The 17,148-nt window shown below is 41.3% G+C and overlaps 1 protein-coding gene across 2 annotated transcripts in view; it reads right to left on the reverse strand.

Moving 5' to 3' along the window:
- Positions 1-4,466: 4,466 nt before the first annotated feature.
- The window catches only part of Mpc1 (mitochondrial pyruvate carrier 1), a 13,936-nt gene continuing 1,254 nt past the window's right edge, over positions 4,467-17,148 (reverse strand). Inside the window, exons 2-5 of one of the 2 annotated variants that reach the window (XM_031351658.1) lie at positions 9,102-9,105; positions 5,904-6,000; positions 5,578-5,710; positions 4,467-4,989 (exon numbers count right to left, since the gene is read on the reverse strand). In XM_031351658.1, coding sequence (XP_031207518.1) covers positions 4,965-4,989; positions 5,578-5,710; positions 5,904-6,000; positions 9,102-9,105 — 259 coding nt within the window. In that variant the 3' untranslated portion in view covers positions 4,467-4,964. Of the gene's footprint in view, positions 4,990-5,577; positions 5,711-5,903; positions 6,001-9,023; positions 9,106-17,148 lie in introns of both variants that reach the window. The other variant, XM_031351659.1, reaches the window with a different exon arrangement.

Here is a 17,148-nt window from a genome sequence, read left to right on the forward strand (position 1 = left end):
ATTAATCGATTAACATGTACTTGTGTATTCAGGGCCAGCCTCAGAGAGGAAAAAGATGCTGTCATTGCTTTTCTTGAGTTTATTGACTTTGAAGATCTGATGAAAAAATGAACAAAAGCGCCGGGTGATGGTGGCGCACGCCTTTAATCCCAGCACTTGGGAGGCAGAGGCAGGCAGATTTCTGAGTTCAAGGCCAGTCCTATAGAGTGAGTTCCAGGACAGCCAAGGCTACACAGAGAAACCCTGTCTTGAAGAAAAAAAAAAAAACATGAACAAAAACAAGCCTGCTTCTACATCTAACACTTCGCCCTTGACAGTGGCCTGTCGACCACCAGCTATCCTTGAGCCTGGCTCAAAATGCAGCCTCAGGTCCTGCTAACCCACTGTCTCAACAAAGGACCCAGGATCCCAGCTGAAGTTCCAGGATACTCACAGAAAGCTAGAAGGGGAACTAAAACCTCTTTTTATTCAAGAGGCAGTCCTGGAAGGGTGCTTGAACAAGAAAAAGGACATGGCTGCCAAGGTTCAGAGACATGTCTGTACCTTGCTCAGTTTCCGCTCCTCTTCCCATGCCTCCTCCACCAAGAAAACCTTTACTTTCTGGGCTCTTACTGCTCTCTCATTTAGCATTCATTGTCAAAGCACAGGCAGAAAAGGCTATGACAGAACCTACATAAAGTCAAGGCACAAGATGGGAGGAGGGACAGGAGAATCTTTGGAAGCTCAAAGGATAATTAGCATGACATAGGTGGTAGTGAACACTAAAAGACACTTCTCATACAAGATGGAACCAATACCTGCATACACGATGGCATAAGTGGCCCATACTCACACAATCATGCACATACATGAAAACACATACACACACATTTAAAGTTAAAAGAAAACCATCTGACCTAGTGACACACGTCACATTTCTCTTAACATGAGGTGGTTTGTGGTAATTGTAAAGTAGGAAGAATCAAGGGTCGTGTGCAGTTTTCTGGACTGTCAGCCAGTAATCCTGTAGTGTTATGAACCCAACTGACGCATTTCCTAAAATGGCCTTTAGATGGCGTCCGTACCATCATTTTCTCTTCGTATCTTCCTACAGTCAGCACAGTCATGTGATATAAGTGCCCCATAAAATTTTTTTTTTTTTTTTGTGAAAACAAGCAAAGGACTGTAATCCCAAAAGTTCACTGAAATTATTTTGCATCCCACATTATTCCTCTGAACAAGCTAAAGGCCCACGGACTTTCTCAAAATTGTTCAGCGGGCTAGGACCCTAAGCAGAAGACCCTCAGATTAACCAGCCTTTTGTAGACAGAGCCTTTTCTTCATGGGTGTGGGTGGGAGGTGGCTGAGGACAAGACACATAGTCTCCTTCCCACTCCCCACAAGTATCATTGTAAACCCTAATGGAGACAAGAGGCAAGGAGTACACCTGCCCCACCTTCTTTAGCATTAAGAACTGGAAGCCACTTGTCAATCACGGGCAGAGCTGGCTGAAAGCAAGAATGAAGTCCTCTGCTCCTCCCTCTTTGCTCCAGTCTAATGGAACTATTTGTAAGAGTCGAGATTGACAAAGGTGAGGAGTTTGTCCCAGGCTGTCATGTAGGTAGGAAGGACATTCTGGAAGGAAACTGTTTTTGGAGATTTTATGTTCCCTACCACAACTATCAGAGTGAACTAGATCTATTGTCGATCACCTCAAAGTTCAGATTTTGTGATACCACAAGGTGGCACAATTTGCCAGGATAGCTGCAAGCTTTCATGGCAAGCACAAAATAATTAATTAATCAATGGTAGAGCCCCATCTAGCATGAACAAAGCCCTGAACTCAATACTGAGACCCCTAAAGTCTTGAAAAAAAATCCAGGCTAAGGATGTTGGAAGAATAGCTGCTAATATGTGATGATGTGTATGCAAATCCCCAAAAGGAAAGCCTCATACACAGGTGAAGCTATTCAGAGGCGTGTGTGTACACATGCACATACACACACCCACTTACTAAGCCAGACAAGTCAACTCATCTATTCCTGTCTCCATTACTCTACCTCTCCTTTCTCCTCCTCCTCTCTCCCCATCTCCATTGCTACTTTTGTCCATGACCTTGTAGGCATGTACTCAGGGCCTGATGTACAAGAATCCATGTAAAGACAGGGAACAGAGAGTCCCCGGTGTCATGCCTAGCCTGGAGAGGTGTTCTGTGCCCCAGGATTGTTTGGAAGAACAGATTCTTGTTAAACTCCAGCCAGACAGGAAATGCAGGTACTTGGGCTACTGTTATGAATTGCAATCTAAATTATTTGATATGCAGGATGTGACCTCAAATGGGTCAAGACCCACAGGTTGAGAACTACTGCCCTAATAGAACTGGTGGTTTAGAGAAGAATGTTCAGCAGTGGCTGAAAGCTGCCATGTGACAGATGGGTGATCATCTCAGAGCACTGGGAAATGACTAGCCCTGCCAGGAGACCAGTGAGGTCTGGTGCCTGTAGGCCATGGAATGTTGGCTAAACTGTCTGAGGTAAGGTGACTATGAACTGCCTAGGTTTCATAATGAAAGGGTCAGGGAACAGCCAATCCATTATTGTTATAGGCACCCTAAGACGACAGGCAGTGAGTCCTCTCCTCCAACAGCCCTTAGGGTAAGTAAAGCCAGCTCTGATTTCTAACCTTGATGGCTCCTCTCCATAGACCCCCTAACGTGTCAGGCCTGTTGCAGCTCCTCAGCCCTCACCTAAGCTGCTACAGTCTTGGTGCATGTGTCTTCTATACATGTGACTTGTATTGAGGCTTTCAGATGCCTTTAGTAATCCAATGCAGTATCAATGTCTCCAGGTATTATGCTAGCTTGTGTTCACACGGTCAGTACTGTCTGTAAACTTGGCAAAGTGATCTAGACAATACCTAAGAAATTTCAGGTAGAAACAGTCAAAGGAAAGTAACTGTGTTCAACTTGAGCTTCTGAATGACAACTACCCTGAGTACAGTGTGACAAGGGGCAAAAGAAACCCTGAGAAGTGTGAACAAAGTGCCAGCTGAGGTCAGAGAATTATGAAACAAAAAGGCCATTGATTTCCCCTCCAGTTTCCTCCAGCAGGCAGCCTGTGCCATGTCCCTCTAACCACCATGGGGCAAGACTCCCACTGTGTGGGCGGGAGATTCTCAGTTGTACAGGACAGTTTCACAACTGTCACCTCTGCCCCAGAACTCACAACAAGAAAATTGCCAGGAGGTGAGACCAACATGGCACTTGAGTTTTGACAGCTGGAATCAGTATCCTTTTAGAAGTTAGTCACAACTCTTATTTTGTTATTGGAAATGAAAAATATTTGTAGCCCTTAATTTTAAGAGACAGAATAAAGTAACATGATTTTAAGTTTGTTTATCCACTGTTGGGTGTTCAGTCAGGCTGTCAGTCAGCCCAGCTCAGTTTGTAGTTTATTCCACAGCCATTCTCTAAGGGGAGGTTCTGATACTAAGGTCTGGGTTCCTAACTGGTTTTTGATTTGCCAATAAAGAAGGCTGGGAGCTAATTGTTGAATGGAAGGTATAGGTGGGCCTTCCTGGTTCCAAGAGTTAGAGGGGACACAGGGAAGGAGAGAAGGGGCTTTTCTGCCATGCTTTGGAGGAAGGAAGACACTGCAATCATGTTAGGCCTCAGGGAGAACTATGGCCTGCAGCCTCTGCTACAGGCATGTGGCCAAAGATGTTTGGCAGGGGCTAACTGGAACAAGCCACTAAGTTTAGGGCAGAAAGAGAGATGGGGATATTAAGTCAGTAAGGACATACATTTCCAGGCAGGAGAAATTTGCGCCCAGCAATGTGCCTAGTTAGTAAAGTAATAGAGCTGTCGGTGTGTCTTTTGTTTGTGGATTCAGGGTCTCAGGTGGAAGCTGGTGGCAAGATCCCCACGCACCTCCGGGAGAGGAGGTGGTGAGAGAGAGAGGCTGGGTAGGGGCTGGTGGCAGCTGATCCTGGAGCTAAGCTGGGTGGAAAAAAAGGGAGCCAGGAGGGGCTGGTAGTGGAGCCAGGAGGGGCTGGTAGCGCAGCCAGTCCGCAGAAGAAAGTGTTAAGCTGAATGATAACCCATGGCTCCCAGTGCTGGCTCTTTGGGTTGTCTGTGCTAGGAGTCCATGATAGCCGTGGACTGGCACCATTCCCAGTGGGGCTGTGGCTGCACATGCAGCTTGGCAGGGAGAACCCCACTCTACTCCTGCTACTGCCACCACTACCACCAAAAAAGGAGTTTCCTTGCTTCAGAGCTGTGAGGCTCTAAGAGAGAAGAGCGACTCCAGTGTGTGCACTGTGACAGCCAGGCCTGGAATACCCTGCAAAGGAACAGCCCCTCCAGCCCGCCACTTCTCAGGTCACAGGAGGAGCTTCTAGGAGTCCTGTTTTCTCCTAAAACTATCCTCTCAGACATTTACTTCTGCAGTTTCCTAACCAGCACAGCAAGATATACAGTCACAATCAACTAGCAAATATTTAAACCATTTATTGCCATTAAGTTACAGATCTTAATTACATTATGGAAAACACCGACACTGTTATCACTGGAAATTATGTGTAGACATGTTACCAACTGAGGGTTATACTATTGTCATTAAAGAAAAAGTCAAGAATTTTGAGTACTTAAGTGCTTGTAGTTATAAAATTTTGTTCCCTTAGATTTTTTATTACACAAATCCCAATAGATAATATATTACTACAGATTGCTATAGATAAAGCCATCATTCAAAATTATTAAATTAGTTGCATATTTTGAACTACTCTTGATGAAGACAAATAAAGTTTAGCATTGATAAGGCAGCAGAGAGTTGGTTTAGAGACTCCCGGCTATTCAATAATGTTGGCATGGTCATTAAAGATAGCATTCTGTGTTTTCCCCTCAGCATGACTATTCATGCTGACATGATCTGTGGCTGCAGCAGTGACTGGAGCACTGTCCCTTTCAAGAGCTGGTCCTTGCACTGCTACGCAGATGGCTGCTTACTCAACCTGGAAATAATTGAAGACAATTTCAATGAGAAACAAAGTCTCCCACCAGCCCCAGAGGCTCTGCATGGCTTAAAAGACAAGTTTTGTTTTTTGCTTTTTGTTGTTTTTTGGTTTTTGGTTTTTTTGATTTTTCGACACAGGGTTTCTCTGTGTAGCCCTGGCTGTCCTAGAGCTCACTCTGTAGACCAGGCTGGCCCCGAACTCAGAAATCCACCTGCCTCCGCCTCCCAAGTACTGGGATTAAAGCCGTGTGCCACCACCACCCAGAAGACAAGTTTTTATAACATGGTTTAGTAACAATGGTACATCCTACTCCATGTTAGTTTTTATTTTTTATTTTAAAACTGAGTTTCTCACCAATTCCTCAAAACAATACATTAAAATGTGCTTGCTTGGGCTGGAGAGATGGCTCTGTGGTTAAGAGCACTGACTGTTCTTCCAAACGTCCTGAGTTCAAATCCCAGCAACCACATGGTGGCTCAGAACCACCTATAATGAGATCTTATGCCCTCTTCTGGTGTGTCTGAAGACAGCTACAGTGTACTTAGATATAATAATAAATAAATCTTTACAAAAAAATGTGCTTACTCGTAGTTGATAAGTCGTCCTCCCTGAATGAGCTGAGCTACTTCATTTGTTATATGGCATGCAAACAGAAGCCAGTTTCGAGGTTGTACCTTGTAGGCAAATCTCATGAATGTCAGAGAATAGCAACAGAGGGCTGCAAAAACATCAAAACAAACAACATGAATATCTAGGATACCAGGCCAAAGGAAACAAAAGTCAATCTATCAAATGCCATAGTGAAAAAGAACCTCTTCTACCTCTGCACCCCTTAGCAACCATAACGCATGCTGAGTTGTATGTAGGAGCTGTCATGCATAATGCCCTCCTTTTCCTCAATGCACTCTTACCGAAAGTCATCTTCCCACTGATAATCTCTGGAGATTTCTTCATGTCATTGAAAGCAGCAATGGGGAGACCCCAGTTGGCAACTGGGCCCCAGAAGTGCTGCAGTAAAGGAGAGGGGAAGAAGGGCGGGGAAGTTAGAGAGAAACCATAAACAGCTGCATCCCACCACTTAAAACAACACAGACGTGTGAAAGGAGTCCTCACCCTCATGTCTTCAAGCTAACCAACTTAAGGTTCCATGGGTGCTCATGTTTCCCTGTGAACCAGTTCTTTCAGGGTGAGCCCAGAGCTAAGAGGATCTGGCTGTTTATTCAAGCTCCTTACTAATTTCCACATTACAAGTCAGCAGTCTCTCATTACTCACTTATGATACCAACTTCTTATATCATCTATTCCTACATAATTTAAACCTTGTTATAACTACTGTCTATAATGTTTCTATCAAAATGCTTTCCCTCAAATTTTCATTAAGTTATTATTAGTAAAATGCAGAGCTTAAATTGGACACTTTTTCTTTCCTTTTTTTTAATTAAGATTTTATTTATTTTATACATATGAATGCTCTGAATACATGCCTGCATGCCAGAAGAAGGCACCAGATCCCATTATAGATGGTTGTTAACAATCACGTGGTTGCTGGGAAATGAACTCAGGACCATTGGAAGAGCAACCAGTGTTCTTAACACTAAGTCATCTCCCAGTCCTGGGCACTTTTTCTAAGAAAATAATACATTTTTATTTTTTTAAGGCTACACTTTTAAAGATTAATTTTTTTATTGTTGTTTTGTTTTTCAAGAGCCAGGGTCTCTTTGTGTAGCCCTGGCTGTCCTGCAACTCAGTCTATAGACCAGACTTGCTTCAAACTCAGAAATCCACCTGCCTTTGCCTCCTAAGTGCTGGGATCAAAGGCATGCTACACTACCATGATGTGGCTTGATTTTATCATTTGAGACATGGTCTCATTATGTAGTGCTGGCTAGTCTAGAACTTACTATGTAGACCAGGCTAGCGCCAACTCACAGAGATCTCCCTGCTTCTGTTGGGATTAAAGGCATACACCACCATGCCTGACTTAAAAGATGTTTTAAAATTTTTGTGCATATGTATTTGTGTGTGTGGTGGGGGTATCTATAGATCTAAGTGTAGATGCCCATGGAGTTCGAAAGAGGGCATCAGATACCCTGGAAACTAATTACAAGTTTCCAGGTTGTGGGCTATGCACCATGGCCACTGGGAACCAACCCCAGGTCCTGTTCAAGAACAACATCTGTTTTTAGCTGCTGAGGCTTCTCTACAGTCCAAGTAAAGAAATATTTTTTAACCTATACATGAATTTGGAAATCTACAGCCAGGGTCCCACACACTAAGAAATTAAGACTGAAAATACTTTTGAAGTAAAATTTTTTTTTACAAAAGTAGATTAATTTTTCATTCTAAAACTATCCACGTCTAAAGTAAACAAAATTAAGCCATTTAATAGCAGCCATGTCTAATTTATTTTCATTTCTGAGGGAAAAATGTATTAAACCAAGAGTTTTTGTCAACAGAATTAAAATTGTTTGCATAGAATTTGAGCATACTAAATAGACTGGCCTTCACTGGCCTTCCTGCTGCCATAGATTGTGATGGGTACAGACTGTGAAATACATTTACAATCTTAATAATTCTGTAGGAAGTAGGAAAAGGGGCAATACAAGAAAAATAATTTAGGACTTACATTTAGCATTATGAGACTATGCTGAAGGCTAATCTAGAATGCTTAAATTAAATGTAAGTTCTGAGGCTCAAGCATATCAAGTTCTGCCCTGGTCTACTTCTCTCGCTCCCCCACCCCTCTCCTTAATCTCTTTCCACCACTCTGCACTGTATGCTGGTCTTGATGTCTACTTTACCATGCACAGATTGTGAAATCTGTAACAAAACCTATAGAGTTACTCTAAGAGGGGCTTAGCAGCCCTGACTATTTACCACCAGGTATAACCTGCCTTATGCCAAAGCAGGGACAGACAATGGCATAGATTTGAAGCCATCTGGAAGCCTGAAGGGTTTCTACTTAAATAATGGCAAATTTAAGAATAATAAGTTTTCAATTATATGACTATATAATTGGAATTCTGAAAGCTAAGAAACACACAGAGAACTTTTATCATGGAGCTACATTTAAACACACATCCTAAAAACACAAAAGGTGCTAGGTGTGATGGTATATGCTTCTAAATCCAAGCACTCTGGCACCTACAGCAGAAAGATGGTGAATTCAAGTTAATGAGCCAGATATGGCCATGCACACTTAGTCCCAGCTTTGGGATGCAGAGGCAGGGGGGATCTCAGTTAGAGGTTAGCTTAGTCTACATATCAATGTTCAGACCAGCCAAGATCAACCCTGTCTCAGATGACTAACTGGATAAACAAACAGATAAATAATAAGTCAACCTGACCTGCATAGTGAGTCTCTGTCACCAACAAACATACATAAGGCAGAAGTTATTTCAAAAAAGAAAGCTTATAATGAATATTTCCTTTCTTTTTTTTTTAAGATTTATTTTATGCATGAGTACTCTATCTGCATGTACAGCTGCATGCCAGAAGATGGCATCGATCAGATCTAATTGTAAGGCAACCATGTAGTTTTGGGAATTGAACTTGGCACCCCTGGTGGAACAGCCAGTGCTCTTACCTTCTGAGCTATCTCTCCAGCCCTATAATGTATATTTTCTATCTGGTACAAATTTAAATTCTCTCTTCCTTAATCTAAAATATGTGTCTGGTCTAGGCTGTCAGAGATTGAAGTCAATTTATAGAAAAATTAGGGATTTTTATGATTAGTATTTACCAATTACATGAAAAAATGTTTTTACTTTGCTATTTTTATTATAGCTATAAAAAGTTGAAACAGAAACAAGCAGCATGGTATGAGATCTCTCTCTGTATTTGGAAAGCAAGCCATGGGAACAAGTTCCCTGATCAGAAAGAACCACCTCAGTCTGTTCCTTCTCTCTTCTGCCTGGCTGCCAAGTTCTGAGGTGACTATTATTAAGGAAGTATTGCAGGCTCCTTTCTAAACACAGGAGAGCTGTGCCCACAGATGCAGGGCCCAGAAATGTGCTTCACCTACAGCTTACCATCTACTGTGGGAGTCATCTCTAACTTTATGAAAGCAGAAAGGCCACAAATGCCCAGAATGGCTACAATTTTCTTACCGTACTATTTTGTGGAGTCATCAAGGTTCAGACAGAAGAGTCGTGGAGGGAATAAAACAAAAAGAAAAAGAATCAGATACTTCCAAATAGTTCTAGTCCATTTCAAACTCGCATGCATTTAAGTTTTAGTCACAGTTTGTTTTTGTCTGAGAATATAATAAGCCAGATGGCCCAGTGGGTAAAGGTACCCACCACCAAGCCTAACAGCCTGCCTTTGATTCCTGAGACCCACATACTCTAAGGAGAACTGAATCTCAAGTTGTTTTCTGACCTTCCCAAGTGTGCTATGACACACAAACCTCCTCAGACAGTTTTTTAAAGGAACTATATGTAATAACTGGTAAAATAATTTATTCTATGAAAATAAGCTTCATCTTTAGATCTGAGCTGCCTAATAAAAATACAAAGTGAACAAACATTTGGGATGAATATGTAACTAAATTTTTCTGCAAGCCATCTTAAGTAAAGAGCAGAGTACAGGGTGTACACCTATAATTTTAGCACTCAGGAGGTTCCGGCAGGAAGATCATCAGTTAGAGATTATTTAAGGATACAAAGCAAGTTTGAGGCTTGAACTATATAGTGAGACCTGATGAGAGAATGTATGTGAGGGATACAAATCCTTAAAGTTATCTTAGTATATAAGGAACACTTTAATATGAACATGTCATCACTAAAATTTCCAATTAGCTATTTACATACTTTTATACTCATTATTTGAAGCCTAGTATGATTCTACACTTAATGAACATCTCAGTTTGGACTTGCTACCATTCAAGTGCAGGCCAATATATCAGCACAGCCTTGGAAACACTGCTGCACTTTAACAGTAATGAACTTTCAGTCACATAAAGTATGACTCATCAAAGGTCTGTATTTTTCTTACAGCTGAAATACCTAAAGTGGCACCCGGTGTGCAAAGTAATTATTGAATCACTTAGTGAATGCATGAATCAATGGTGATTTTTTTTCCTGAGTGTTAAATTTTCTAACTTTAAAAAATAAACACAAACCTATTTATAATATTTATTTTATTTTATTTTCTGAGAGACTGGGTTTCTCTGTGTAACCCTGACTGTTCTAGAACTTGCTCTATAGATCAGGTTGGCATTGAACTCAGAGTTTTGTCTGCTTCTGCCTCCTGAGTGCTGGGACTAAAGGTATGCACCACCACTACCTGGCTAAAACAAAGATTTTAAAACAAAAGTTTTGTAGGGCTGGAGGAGAGATGGCTTGGTTAAGAGCATCTGCTTGCTTTTACAGAGGACCTAGGTTCAGTTCCTAGTACCCATGTACAGGCTTACAACTATCTATAACTCCAGTTCCAAAGGATCCTATGCTTTCTTGTAGTCTCATGTGGGCACCTGCATTCAGGTGGTACATAGATCTACTTACACAGGCTCACAATACACATTTAAAAAAAATCTTTAAAAATAACTCAACAAAAAGTCTGAAAAGGGAGGGGTAGAGAGATGGCCCAGCTATTCTTCTAGAAACCAGAGTTTGTTTGGGCAGCTCATAACTAACTCACTGTAACTAACTCACTGTAATTCTAGTTCCATGTGATCTAATTCTTCTAGACTCTGCAGGCACCCACACATTTAATATACAGTCATTACAGACCCATATATAACAAAACCATTTAAAAAGTATACTCTAATGTTCCATGTTTTAGGCATTTACACTTGGTGTCTATATATATGAAAAGCACATTTGTGCCTCCTGTCATTATGTAACAGTGCATGATCCAAACAAAGATAAATTTATAAGCAACATACAGATTACAACTTGACATTTGTGGTATAGTGGCAAACATGGCTAGTTTCCAAACTGTAACTTAGAGCAGTAATGAAAATTGTGGAAATATGCTTGATTTTCCCTCTATTTTACCATTTGCTTTCCTTCAGTTGAATATGGAAAAGTTGCATTGCTTTCTTGGGTTGTCACAGTGAACTCCAACTGTCACTGATGAGAAACTGTCCTCTGGATTTGTATGCTCTATCAAACAAGGTCACTAGTAGTTCTTCTGCCCTAAAAATCCTCCACCTTTTCATCCTTCTCTTGCCCTTAACTCCTAACCCCTTTCCTGACTCTAATTCTGCCTTTTCCAGAATTCACACAACTGGAATCCATCCTAGTTTGTTTTCTGTTGCTGTGACAAAAACAACTAGGAGAGGAGTTTGCTTTAATACTCTGGCCTACAATCCATCATGAAGGGAAGTCTGAGCAAAAACTCTCACTCCTAGAAGCAGAAACTGAAGCAGAACCACAGGAACATTGATTACTGGCTGCCCTCCATGGCTTGCTCATTTCTCACACAACCTAGGACCACATGTGCCCAGGGGTGGCACTGCCCACAGTGGTCTGAGCCCTACTATATCAATCAGTAAGAAAATGGCCCACAGACCACTCTGACGGAGAAATTCTTCAAATGAGGTCCCCTCTTCTCAGTCGACCCTAGTTTGTGTCATTAGGCCTGAGTAAGGGTCCCCACAGGCCAGATTTGGCTACTTAAAGTTTCAAGAGTCCAACTATAGATATGGCATAAATATATGGCTGAATAAGAGGAACAGGGGTACTAACATTCTAAGAGCTGGCAATAATAACTTGAAGGCTCTATTGGTGAAGGAATAAAAGCAGGGACAAGACGTATGCAGAGCAAGCAGATGTGGCCAGTTGTGTTCTGGTTGATCATTTTCTCAGGTCTGGTTCTGTGTGGCCTTGCTGTGGGAAATAACTGTGGCAGGGGTTGTGGGTGGAGTGTTCAGCTCTGGCCATGAAATTTCTCTCACTTGAGGGGCAGCCTCAGTTCCATCATTGGGTGAGCTGCCTGCAAGTCTCATTGTTCCTGGACTTTTGAAAATATCTTAGTTGTTATCCTGATCTTGGTGTCCTCAAACTTCAGAGGGGAAGAAGAAAGATTAGGTCACTTTAGGAGAAATCAACTTTGTATTGCCAGTTTTCGACTAACACTCCTTAAATAATTAACATGTTAACTTGCAGAGCTGGGCAGGAATCTGACCTCAAGTTTAAGGTACCAAAGAAGATGCATGCAAAACTAGGGCAAAGATGCTTCTCTGTGTTTGCATATTTATGTGCACATATGTATAAGCTAGAAGACAACCTCAACTATCATTCCTCTGGTGCTCTCCTCCCATCTTGGTTTCCCATTTGTTTGTTTGCATTGGCATGGAACTTGCAAAGTAGACTAGGCATACTGGCCAGCAAACCCCAGAAATCTGTCTGTCTCCACTGTCCTAGTCTTGCAGTTACAGGGGTCCAGACCAGCCCCCCCTTTTTGAGACAGGGTCTCTGTGGTAGTCTGAATATGCTTGGCACTATTAGGAAGTGTGTCACTGTGGGGGTGGGCTTTTAGAGCTTCCTCCTAGCTGCCTGAGGATGCTAGTCTTTTCCCAATGGCTTCAGATAAAGGTGTAGAATTCTCAGCTCCTGCAGCACCATGCCTGCTGTGCTTCCCACCATAATAATGGACTGAACCTCTGAAACTGTAAGCCAGCCCCACTTAAATGCCCTTTACAAGAGTTTCCTTAGCCATGATGTCTCTTTACAACAATGAAAACCTTAACTAAAACAGTCTTATTGTATATCCTTGGCTGGTCTGGAATTCACAGTTGTTGAATACCAGGCTAGTTCTGAACTCGAAGAAACCCACCTGCCTCTGTCTCCCAAGTACTGGGTTTAAGGAGGTATGCCCCACCCCCCAGCTTCATGTCAGCTCTTTTTAATGCTCTAAAGAACAATTTTTGTCTTAGTTAGCATTTCTATTACTATGATAAGTGATAAATCACCATGGACAAAAAGCACCTTGGGGAGGAAAATTTTTATTTTGAGTACGCATCCAGGTAACTGCCCATCATCCAAGGGCAGGAGGAGTTCAAGTCAGGGAAGGAATTCAAGTAAAGCAGGGGGCCTTCAGTTAAGGGAGGAGCTGATGCGGAAGCCAGCCATGGAGGGGAGCTGCTTATTAGCTTGTTCCCTCTGGTTTGCTCAACCAGCTTTCCTTTGGAGCCCAGAACCACCAGCCCATAGATGGCACTAGCTACAATGGACTTGGCCCTCCCACATCATCACCACCAATTAAGAAAATGTTGTATAGGCTTGCTACAGCTAGCTGTCTTACTGAGACATTTTCTCAGTAAGAGAAATTCCCTCCTTTAGCTTCTATTAACATAAAAACTAGCCAGCACAAAACTCAACTATCATCCCAGGTGAATACTAACTTTTTATCTTGCTTTTAGTTGCCCACCAGACATCTATTTGCAAGCTCAGAGATTTCAGCAAAAGAACCCTGAATCCTGATCAAGTACTATAAGAATCAAGTACTATATGCTATTTTCAAATTGACTTATTTCATTTAGTAATCTGATCTTAAGTTTCCTATAAGTCTTTTTATGATTTCGTAGCTCATTTCCTTTGGCACTAAACAATACTCTACTGTCTGGATATACCATTAACCACTCAACCACTCCCAACAGGACAAATTATTTAATGCCCAATTTGGGTAATTATGCATAGAGCTGCCATAAACAGCCATATGTAGATCCCTGTGTGAAAATAAATCTCAAGTTCTCCATTTATATCTAGGAGTATGATTTCTGATGTATAAAAGGTCAAGTTTTTCGAGGAAGGCTGAGCTGTCTGTCCTCCAGAGCAGCTGTACCATTTGTATTCCCAGCAGCAGTGAAGAGATCTTGTGGCTCCCACACAAGTTGTAAGACTGGGTAGGCTATTACAATAGGTGCTTTGTTATATTTCATTGCTTTGATTTGCATTTACATAACATGAACGGAGGAGCAACTTTTTGTGTGCTTATTTGCTATCTGTGTGCCTTTATGTGGTATCTGTTAAAACACTTAGTCCATTTCAATTTAGTTTTCTTATGAACTCCGTATATTTTGGGTGACAGTCTTTTATCAGTCATCTTTTTCAAATACTGTTTTAGGTCTGTGGCCTCTATTTTCTATTTCACATAACAGATTTTTAAAAATTGTTTTCTGAGACAAGGTCTCTTCATGTAGGCTCATTTGGAATTCTCAATCATCTTGCCTCCACATCCTGAGTATGGCCATTAACAAGCATGAACCACATGTCCAGCTGAACATTTTAGTCTTAACGAAGGCTGGTCCACCTATTCTTTCTTTCATGGATCATGCCTTTGGTATTTTATCTAAAAAGTCATTTCGAAACACAGATAATTTAGATTTTCACCCATATTCTATAGTTTGCACTCCACGTTATAATCTATAAATGTAAATTGAGTATTTTTTTTTTTTTTGCTAAAGACATAGGATATGTCTAAATGTTTTGTTTAACATGGATGGCCAGTTGCTCACTGCCATTTGTTGAAGGTTATCCTTGGTCAATGTCCAGTTGACAGTACTTATGTGTGTTTACTTATGACCTGTCTATTCTGTGCCATTGATCTGTTTGCCTATTCCAGTGCTAGCAGCACAGGCTTGATTACTGTAGCTTTACAGTAAATTGTAAAACTGGATACTGCCAGTCTTCCAACCTTATTCTTCCACAATTCTGTACACTGGGTCTTCTGGTAAGATATATCTATCTTACTAATTTACTCTTATTCTTTTTTTGTGTTGCTGGGCATCAAATTCTATATTAAGTTCAGAATCCACTTACTGACGGCCACAAATTAAATTTGCTGGCATTTTGACTGGTACTGCACTGATTCTCTAAGTTAAGCTGGGAAGAATGGACATCTTGAAAATACAGTCTTTCCATCCACGGACATGGAATAGCTTTTCTCCATTTGATACCTTCGATATCTTTCACAGTTTTTTTTTTTAAGATAGCTCTTATATATTTTGCTAGATTTTTATCTACATCTATTTCATTTAGGGACAAGGTATGTAATTTAGTGGTAGAATGCATATTTAACATGCACAAGACTCTGGATTCTTCAATCTCCAGCCTTGGAATGTGATAATGTAAATAACATTGTATTTTAATTTCAAATTGCATTTATGAGTTGAAAATATGTGGGAAAGCAATTGATCCTAGTCCTTACTAATATCATTTGTTGCATAAAATCTTTGGTCCTTTTGGACTGTCTACATAGATAATCATATCTTTAAGTTTTGCTGCTTTCTTCTAGTATGTATGGCTATCTTTTTTTTAAACTGCATTAGTCAGAACTTCTTAATATGATATGAAAAAAGTAGTACTAGGGAATATCTCTGCATATTCCCTTTGAATATTGTAACCAGTCAACAACTGTCCATTCATTCCACACTGAGAATCACAGTAAGCAGTTACTGTGATTTAATTTAATCAAGAGCTGATCCTATTATTCAGTTAGAAGTCTGATGAAGCAGAATGATAAAGGACAACTACCATGGAATAAGCTTGTCTTTCCTTTAAATTGCATTAGTGATTGGCTGGCTCAAGGGCTTTTTCCCTAAGCTTATTTTATTTCCTAACGTCTGATGAACACCAGGCTGGGTGTGGCAGCACACACCATTACTCCTAGCACTTGGGTGGCAGAGACAAGCAGCTCTCTCTGTGAGTTCAAGTTCAGCCTGATATATAAAGCAAGTTCCAGGCCCACTGTGGCCACACAATGAGAGTTTGTCTCATGCCCTGCCCCCTAGCCTCTACCTCCCGAAAAAGGTACTCCAAAAGTACCCCAACCCTGCACGTCTTTCAAAACCATTCTGTGCATCATTATTCTGTGCATCAGTCCTAAGCTGACAACTCTGTTTTGGCCTCACAAGTTGAGTATTGAAAAGCCCTCAGGAAGCATTCCTTTTATCTGCTACAACTTTTCATTTGGGTAAGTAATATAAACAAAGCTTTCCTGGAAACTCAGAAGTTAAAATCAACTTAGAACACCTTATTAACTTGAGAATATTCACTGCCAACATCTTCCTAACCTCAGAGCTGTAAGCTGCTGAGTGATTGATGTTAAAGTATTGGACAACCTGGATTCTACCTAAAGAACATGTGATACATATGCAAGTGTATGTGTGTGAGTGCATACAATCACCTCTGCTCTAAATATAAACTTTGTCAGAAAGGTACATAAGGAAATAGTTTTTTTAAAGAGGAAGACTTTGAAAAGCCAGATGTGGCATTGCATACTCCTATTCCCAGCACTTAGGAAGCAGAGGCAGGCAGATCTTTGTGAGTTTAAGTCCAGCCTGGTATAGTGAGTTCCAGGACAGCCAGAGATATGTAGAGATCCTGTCTTAAAAAACAAAACAGGGCTGGAGAGATGGCTCAGCAGTTAAGAGCACTGACTGCTCTGCCACAGATCCCGAGTTCAATTCCCAGCAACCACAAGGTGGCTCACAACCATCTGTAAATGGGGTCCGATGCACAATTCTAGTGTGTGTCTCAAGATAGCTGCAGTGTACTCATATAAATAAAAAAAAATAAATCTTTAAATCAAAACACCAGAGATTAAAACTAAGAAAGTGGTTGGAGGGGTGGCTCAGCAGGTAACGGGGCAACTGCTCTTACAAAAGATCTGGTTTCCACTGCCAGCACCCACATGGAGGCTCATGACTGTCTGCAATGCTTGTTCCAGGAGATCTGATGCCTGTTCTGACCTCCATAGGTACATACACTCAGGTACAAATCAAACACATAATTTTTTTTTTAAAAAAGGGTATAACTGGGGTCTAAGGGTAGAACTTTATAGGCCTTGTAAGGCACAGGACCTGAGTTTGAGACTCAACATTAAACAAGAAAGAAAAGGGGGGGGGGGAATTATACCTAGAAATCTAGAAAGTTCTTGATCTGAGAGTCTTATCAAAAACCGAGTGCAGCAGCTTGGTGCTCTGGAGGTTGAAGGTGTTCAAGCTAATTGAGTCCAAGCATGAAGGCAGGTCCCAGGAAAATGGTATCTCCTCTCAAAGGAAGAGACACATTAATCAAGATGGTGAAGACTGATGGGTAAGACAGTTATAGAACCCCAAGGCACTAAATATATACTACTAACTACAATCCTACAGTAGACTGGCTGGCCTTGAACTCAAGAGATCCTCCAGCTTCTGCCCCCCCCCCC

The sequence above is a fragment of the Mastomys coucha genome, unplaced genomic scaffold (assembly GCF_008632895.1).
Source record: "Mastomys coucha isolate ucsf_1 unplaced genomic scaffold, UCSF_Mcou_1 pScaffold5, whole genome shotgun sequence".
NCBI lineage: Eukaryota > Metazoa > Chordata > Mammalia > Rodentia > Muridae > Mastomys > Mastomys coucha.